Source organism: Sceloporus undulatus, chromosome 5 (assembly GCF_019175285.1).
Source record: "Sceloporus undulatus isolate JIND9_A2432 ecotype Alabama chromosome 5, SceUnd_v1.1, whole genome shotgun sequence".
Classification (NCBI taxonomy): Eukaryota; Metazoa; Chordata; class Lepidosauria; order Squamata; family Phrynosomatidae; genus Sceloporus; species Sceloporus undulatus.
In genome coordinates this window covers 145,797,771-145,805,752 of record NC_056526.1, presented here as the reverse complement: position 1 = coordinate 145,805,752, position 7,982 = coordinate 145,797,771, and the positions used below count along the sequence as shown (strand labels likewise).

The 7,982-nt window shown below is 49.8% G+C and overlaps 2 protein-coding genes across 5 annotated transcripts in view; one reads left to right on the top strand and one right to left on the bottom strand.

The window, feature by feature from the left end:
- The window catches only part of LRBA (LPS responsive beige-like anchor protein), a 432,959-nt gene that overhangs the window by 184,945 nt on the left and 240,032 nt on the right, over positions 1-7,982 (bottom strand). The gene's annotated exons all lie outside the window — the stretch shown is intronic.
- On the top strand, positions 3,675-4,884 carry MAB21L2 (mab-21 like 2). Its single transcript, XM_042467316.1, has one exon. The coding sequence runs from the start codon at positions 3,805-3,807 to the stop codon at positions 4,882-4,884; it is 1,080 nt and encodes a 359-aa protein (XP_042323250.1). The 5' UTR covers positions 3,675-3,804.

Here is a 7,982-nt window from a genome sequence, read left to right as displayed (position 1 = left end):
CACTTACGCGACTCCGAAACACACTGCAGAAATCATTATCCAGTTTGAAGCCGCTTTAACTGCCCTGGCTCAATGCTAGGGAAGTCCGGGAGTTGTAGTTTGTTGAGTGGCACCAGCGGCTAAAAGGTCTCACAAAGCTACAATTTCCAGAATCTCATAGCATGGAGCCATGGCAGTTAAAGTGGCGTCGAACCGGATTATTTCTGCAATGCAGATGCAGCCAGAGCAACCCTATACACACGCGCTGAGCAAATACGTTTAGGAAAGCGGAGTCTCCCCCGTCCCCCTTTTGTGATTTTTGTTTTGCTCCGTTTTGGCTTTTCTTTTCTCTCGTCTAGACTATCTCCATCGCCATCCCTTCAATGTGTTGCCTTCGAGATCTGCCTCACGCCTCTCTCTCTCTCTGCATCTGCACTGCAGGAACAATGCGGTTTGACACCACTTTTAAGTGCTGCCGCTCCATCCTAGGGAATCCCGGCTTTGTAGGGCTTTCTTTTTTTAACAAGGTCTTTTGCCTTCTCTGCCAAAACGTCCTGTTGCCTCACAAAAAGACACATCCTGGACAGGCTAAATGTTGTCCAAGTGCATTGTTTCTCCAGTGCAGATGCATCCAATTTAGGATCTATCTCTTTCTGGCTGAAGAGAAAAGGCGTAGAGGAGGAGGAGGAGGTTGGAGGCAACTGGTGTGCTTCATTCCCAACCAGTTTCCTGCATCCGCAGTGCAGAAATAACCCGGTTTGACACCACTTTAGTGGCCATGGCTCCATGCGATGGGGTTCTGTGAATGGTGCCTCTGGTGCCACAACAAACTACCATTCCCAGAACCCCATCGCATGAAGCCATGGCCACTAAAGTGGTGTCAAACCGGATTATTTCTGCACTGCGGACTCAGCCCCAATTTAGGAGCATTCCGTCGCCTTTCCTTGCGCCTCGGATACAACACACAAACACACATTTTTCTCTTATTTCCGACTAGATCCTCTCTTTTTTTTAAAAAAAAAAAAAAAGGGAGAAATATCTCCACTAAACAAATGAAAACCAGCATTCCACAATAATTAATAATAATAATAATAATAATAATAATAATAATAATAATGATAGCGAGTGTGAATGAAAACCCAGGAAAAACGCAGCTCGCCAAGCTTTCCAGACCGAAGTGGTTGGAAACATTTCGAAATAAAACGTACTACCAGGAAGGACATATTTTTATTCAGTTTTTGGAAACAGAACCATTTCCGTCATTTGGCTAATTTCCCCTTTTAAAAAATGCATATTGAAGGGAGAGAAAAAACCAGCCCAAACCCTTCGTACTTATTTACCAATTAATCGTAAGCTATTTCCGTTTATAATTTATATGAACACACTCGATTTAATCACAGAAATCCAAATTCTTGTTCTTGTTGGAGTCCATACCTATCTCTCCCATTCAAATAAAAAGTGTGTGTAGCATCGGCATAATGCACCAATCGTGCCCCAAATGATGCACTCCGCCAGGCAGCCCCCCAAAAAGAACCATATTAAGCGATTAACCTGAGAAGAAGAAGGAGGTTCTTACCTAAAAGTTATGAATCCGGAGGAGTTATTCGTCTCCAGGTTAAGCAGGATTCACAACTTTTAAGCAAGGACTTTAAATTCAGGGCAGTGGAAAGGAAGGGCCGAAAAGAGCCGCTTGCTGAGTCCGCAGCAGACAGAAAGAAGTACCAAGCCTTCTCTTCTGAATGTTTTTACACAGAGAGGGAAGCTCCCTTGCTGGAAAAGGGCCTTTCCGCCCCTCCTGCCATCACTTCCACCTTGGTCTTGAACCTCCCTGCAAGCGTCTGATTTGAAAGAAAAAAGCCTCCTACAAATGACTCCAGAGAATTGCAAGATTGTTTAAGAATTCAAAGCTATACTTGTGTGAGTCTAAAATCATTTCTTGTAGCAGCTTTGAGACAAAAGTGGAAGCAACGGGGAGCATGAGCTTTCCCAGCCTTTCTTCCCAAGGCATCGGAGGAAGCAGGAGTCTGGCTTGCACCTAGCTTTCGGGGGGGGAGGGGGGGGCTGGCCAGTTTCTTTCCACAAGGCTATTGCTTTTCTGTTTATGGAACAAATACAGAGGAAAGCTCCCTCGCTTAAAATGTCCCGACGCAGAAATGCAAGAGTCTTGCAGAAAGGACCTGGAAGCCTGAGCTTTCCTAGACTGGAAGGAAGGAGGCTCAAGGCCAGGCCAAGCTCCTGCTGCCAGTTTCCTTTGACAAGACGATTTAGAGGGTTAGGGGCCACCCTCCCAGTGCCTCCAGGACCCCATTTAAGGCCGCAGCAGGGTTTGGGGGAAAGCTTTTTCTGGTGGGTGGGCGTGCTTTTTCCCTTCCCGTTCCTGAGCTTTGCCAAGTGCTTTCCCCATCCCTCTCTCTCTCTCCTGGTCCTTCCTTGCTTCCTTCCTTCCTTCCTTCCTTCCTTCCTTCCTTCCTCCCCTCCCGTCCCAGGAGATGAGGCTGACATTGGCTGCTTGGCTGACAGCTCGGGCCCCGATTTGTAGGATCCCGGGGCTCCGCCTCCCTCCAGCAGCAGCAGGGCAGGCAGGGGCCATTCATAAACTAAAGAAGGCTCCCCGCCAAAGGCAGAAGAGGACGAGAGAGGGAAAGAGAGAGAGAGAAAGAGAGAGAGAGAGAGAGATCCCGCCAGAGGAGGAGGAGGCGGCGCAGGAAAGTAAGAGGAGCGGCGGCCTCCCCTTCCGAAGGTGGGAGGGGGAAGGAAGCGGAAAGCAGGAGGAAAGAGGGAGTAGAGGAAGAGGAGGAGGAGGAGGAGGGGGCAGAGTTCAGTCCTGGAAAGAGGGCTGCTGCTCCGTGGAGGAAGGCACCCAACCGCCCGCTCTTCCTCCGGCTCCAAAGAACACTTTCAGGACATTTCGCCCCGAAGTTGGAACGAAGGGAAGGATGAGGGAGTGAAGGCGCCCCGAGTAAACTCCAGGAGGAAGAGGAGGAGGAGGAAGGAAGACATCAAGCCAAGGTTGCCCAGACAGAAAGAAAAGGAAGCTCATCTCTGAAAGGGGGGCCGGGAAGGTGCCATCCCAGAAGGCGAAAGCATCCCCCGACTCTCCTGGCTGCTGCTGGGCTGCCTCCGCCGCTCCCTCTCCGTCCCCCGACGGCAGCTTCCCTCCTCCTGCTCCTGCCTGGGTCGCCCTTAGCAGCCGGACAGCCAAGTTCTGCAAGGAAGGAGGGCCAACTTCCCCGATGAAGGACTGAAGCCCCGCTCGGCTGGGCTGGCGGCTCCCATGTAAACCCACCGGCGAAAGAAAGGACACCGACATCCCCTGACACCTTGGGCGGCTGGAGAGAGAAGGAAGGAAGGAAGGAAGGAAGGAAGGAAGGAAAGAGAGGAGGGAATAAAGGAGAGAGGGGGAAGGAATAAAGGAGAGGGAAGGAAGGAAGGAAGGAAGGAAGGAAGGAAGGAAGGAAGGAAGGGGGAGCTAAAGAAGGAAGGAGGGAGGGAGGGAGAGGGGGAGGGGAAGAAGGAAGGAAAGGAAAGAAGCGGAAGGAAGGAAAGAGAAGAAGTAAAAGAAAGAAGGAAGGAAGGAAGTAGGGGAAGTTAAGGAAGGAAGGAAAGAGGGAGGGAAAGGGAAGGGTTGTTGCTGCCGTGGGAGGCGCGGGAGGCGTTGCGGGGCTCCCTGGGGCCTGTGCCGGCGGGGTCTGGGGCTCGGGGCTGCCGGGGCGCCGGGGTCCCTGGGCGGGGGAGGCCTTGGATCCCTCCACCACGTACTGCGAGAGCAGCCCAGCGGCGGCGGCGGCGGCGGCCTTCGGGGCCCCGGGGGACGTGTGCCCCAACATGATCGCGGCGCAGGCCAAGCTGGTCTACCAGCTGAACAAGTACTACACGGAGCGGTGCCAGGCGCGGAAGGCGGCCATCGCCAAGACCATCCGCGAGGTCTGCAAGGTGGTCTCGGACGTCCTCAAAGAGGTGGAGGTGCAGGAGCCGCGCTTCATCAGCTCGCTGAGCGAGATCGACGCGCGCTACGAGGGCCTGGAGGTGATCTCGCCCACCGAGTTCGAGGTGGTGCTCTACCTCAACCAGATGGGCGTCTTCAACTTCGTGGACGACGGCTCCCTGCCGGGCTGCGCGGTGCTCAAGCTGAGCGACGGCCGCAAGCGGAGCATGTCCCTCTGGGTGGAGTTCATCACCGCCTCGGGCTACCTCTCGGCCCGGAAGATCCGCTCCCGCTTCCAGACGCTGGTGGCCCAAGCCGTGGACAAGTGCAGCTACCGGGACGTGGTCAAGATGATCGCCGACACCAGCGAGGTCAAGCTCCGCATCCGCGAGCGCTACGTGGTCCAGATCACGCCGGCCTTCAAGTGCACGGGCATCTGGCCCCGCAGCGCTGCCCAGTGGCCCCTGCCCCACATCCCTTGGCCAGGGCCCAACCGCGTGGCCGAGGTCAAGGCCGAGGGCTTCAACCTGCTCTCCAAGGAGTGCTACTCCCTGACCGGCAAGCAGAGCTCCGCCGAGAGCGACGCCTGGGTGCTGCAGTTCGGGGAAGCCGAGAACCGGCTCCTGCTGGGGGGATGCCGCAACAAGTGCCTCTCGGTGCTCAAGACCCTCCGGGACCGGCACCTGGAGCTCCCCGGGCAGCCCCTGAACAACTACCACATGAAGACGCTGCTGCTCTACGAGTGCGAGAAGCACCCGCGGGAGACCGACTGGGACGAGGCCTGCCTCGGGGACCGGCTCAACGGCATCCTGCTGCAGCTCATCTCCTGCCTCCAGTGCCGCCGGTGCCCCCACTACTTCCTCCCCAACCTGGACCTCTTCCAGGGCAAGCCCCACTCCGCCCTGGAGAGCGCCGCCAAGCAGACCTGGAGGCTGGCCAGGGAGATCCTCACCAACCCCAAGAGCCTCGACAAGCTATAGGGCGCAAGCCCCAAAAGCCACCCTTGGGCTCACTCTCCGCTCTGGGATTCTGGGAGCTGGAGTTCGTGGTGGGGGCTCCGCTCTGGGCCCCACAACAAACTCCAGCTCCAGAATTCCAGAGCCAAGAGCCAGACAGCGCTGCCAAACCGGGGTTATCTCTACAGCATCCCCCTCCAAAAAGGACGGACAGCAACGCTTTATTTAACCCCCCCCCCCAAAAAAAACCCCCCCCCAAGGAAGGAAGGAAACCCCCCCCCCCCCGCTTTTCTCTACTCCTCGTTTTCCTTTGCAAAGGAACATTAAGAAGAGAGAAAGACAGAGGATGAACAACGACGGGACTTTTGCTGCTTTGGCCAAACGAAGTCCGAGGTACATTCCTCGGCTTTCTCCCCAATGGAAGGAAAGAAAGGACCCTCCTCCTCCATCCTCTTCTCCTTCTTCTTCCTCCTCTTCTTCTTTCTTCTTCTCCTCCTCCTCCACCTCTTCTTCTTTCTTCTTCTCCTTTCTTCTTCTTCTCCTTCCTCCACCCTTCTCCTCCTTCTTCCTCTTCCTTCTATTCTTCTTCTTCTTGGAGAGTTCCTGCATGGCAGAGGGAGGTCGGACTGGATGGCCCTTGCGCTCTCTTCCAACTCCACGATTCTACGATCCTTTTTTCTTCGTCTCCTTCTTCTGGTGTGCCTTCAAGTCCTTTCCGACTGAAGGCGAACTTGTTCTTATTCTTTGGCAAGTTGCTTCAGAGGTTGGGGTTTGTCTGTTTGTTGCTTTTGGCCGCCCTCCGAGGCTGAGAGAGTGTGACTCGCCCAAGTGGGCTCCGGCAGCAAGGAGGATTTGAACCCTGGCCTCCGGAGTCTTAGTCCGGGGCTGCACCGCACACGCTGGACTCCCTCCTCGACCCCAAAGAGACTCCAAGCCAAGACTCCTTTGAAACATTAATAATAACAATAATAACAACCATAATGGGGGGAAAGGCAGTAAAAACAACGACGGGACTTTGCGGCCGCCAAAGGAAACCCGAGGTACATTTCGTTGCGTTCCCTTTCCTTCCCTCTTTTTCTCTCCAGTTCAGTGTATATATATATATCTATATCTATATGGCATTCGTGCCTGTTTCCTCTTTTCTCCCTCTCTGTTCGTTTGCCTGAATGTTGTCACCAAGTGAAAACAAAAATATTTAACTATATATAGACTTCCCCCTCCGTTAAAACAAAGAAAGAAAACACGTTTTTTAAAAAGCCACAGAGAAAGTGTTTTAAATGCCATTTCAGTGCCAAGGACAAATTCTGTGCCTCCTCTTCCCCCAGATCTCTCTCCTTACATTGACTGGTGAAAACAGTAACAGTAATTATTATAAACAAACAAACCAATAAAAAACCTGGTTTTAACTTTGCATTGCCTGGTGTGGGTTCTCTCCTCCTCTCTTGCTCTGCTCTCTCCTTTATCACAACTTGGGTTAAATACCAGACTTTGAATTTCAAGGCCATATGGATTGACTCTGAATAATTAATGCCCTACAAGGAGCCAATTTCTCTTCTGAAAACATTAGGGTTTTTCTATAGGGTTTTTAAATAGACCCTGCCCCAGGCCATGAAGGTGGTGAGCTGAGCAGAAGGGCTACAGATTGAAGGGGGATAATGTTGTTGTTGTTGCTACAACTTCCTTCCACATTCAAATGCTCTATGTTCAGAAAAGCATTTTACCCCAATCTGTCCCCTTCTAAAAAGCTAAACAGGTTGTGTTTTTAACATGTTGTTTTCAAAACAATGTCACATTCAGAGAGAAAACAAGTAGTTAGAAAAATTAAGGATCATTTAATCCTGGGACACTTTAAATACTTGTTAATGTAATGCCAAGTATTTACTCAGTAGTAAGCACTACTGACTTCCGTGGGGCTTACTCCCAAGTGTGTCTGAAATGAAGTATTTATTTTTCCATAATAAAACTTCATCTTATTTTTATTTCCAGTTAAAAGCAAACTGGACCAGTATAAACCAGAAAGGGCAAATTGTGGATACTGTATATGGTTTGGATGCTATCAAACAGCACTAGCTTATTAAACTTGATCTATTGACTTGCACAACATCTCCTCCTTATTTTTAAAAAAGCAATATCGAGAGGAGTTTAATGCTGGAAATATCAAATGTGAAAATGCCTCAGAATGGACTCCCTGCTTCGGAAAAGAAATAAGTCTTAACTCATAAGGCCACCGCTTCCCTTGCGCTAGGAATATAAACTTTGATGCTATCAGCAACAGTGCTATGCCCAGGACAGGTTTTACTTCAAAACCTTGTCACAATGTTTTCTTTCCCAGGAGTTTAGAAAAACACACAGACTCTGAATTTATCAGACTTGGAAAGCCTTGTAAATTAAACAAGAATCTGAGGAAATGCAGGGTTGGTACTGAAAGGGGAAATGTTGCTACCCAAGGAATAGCTGCCCATATCTTTTGGGAAGGAGGGGAAAGTGCCAGTCTTTGCAAGAGAACTGTGTTTGACTTCACAGCCAAAACAGCAACAGTTTTCAAAAGTTTTCACAAAGGGAAATCAATAGTTTGAAGGTTAGCACTCTCAAAAAATCCACTGCATTCCAGATTAAGTTAATATACTTGGATGGCTTTCTATGCATCCTTTTTTCTGCTTTTTGTTAGAAATACTGTCAGTTGAAGAAGCCAGTTTTTAAAAATTTATTTTGTAAAAATAACCAGAAACAGATTTTGGGATCGGAGAAATCTGCTTCTTGCAAAATGGAAAAAAGATAAACAGCCATCTTTTAATAGCTAATACTTAAAAGTTTACAATGCCGCAGGGAGCCAATAAGTGAATAGTATATACATAAAGCTGATCACCTCTTTACTGGTTCTTTTAATAGCAATTACCACCCAAGTAAATTTGATATGCTTAATATGTGTCACAATTTAAAACAAAAATTTTCTGTATTAATATAGTTTGCTTCAAATTTCATAGTTGAATTACCTACTTCTGCACCAAAGTCAAAGCTTTATTTTTAAATCATGTTTAGTGATAATCTCCATTTCTTTGAGATATAATATATTCATCTTTTAAGATGTATTCAAGAAGTAAAAACTGCACAGGAATACAGCA

What these genes read in the sequence shown, in the direction of transcription:
- MAB21L2 (XM_042467316.1), top strand. Translation starts at nt 3,805, where the DNA reads ATGATCGCGGCGCAGGCCAAGCTGGTCTACCAGCTGAACAAGTACTAC.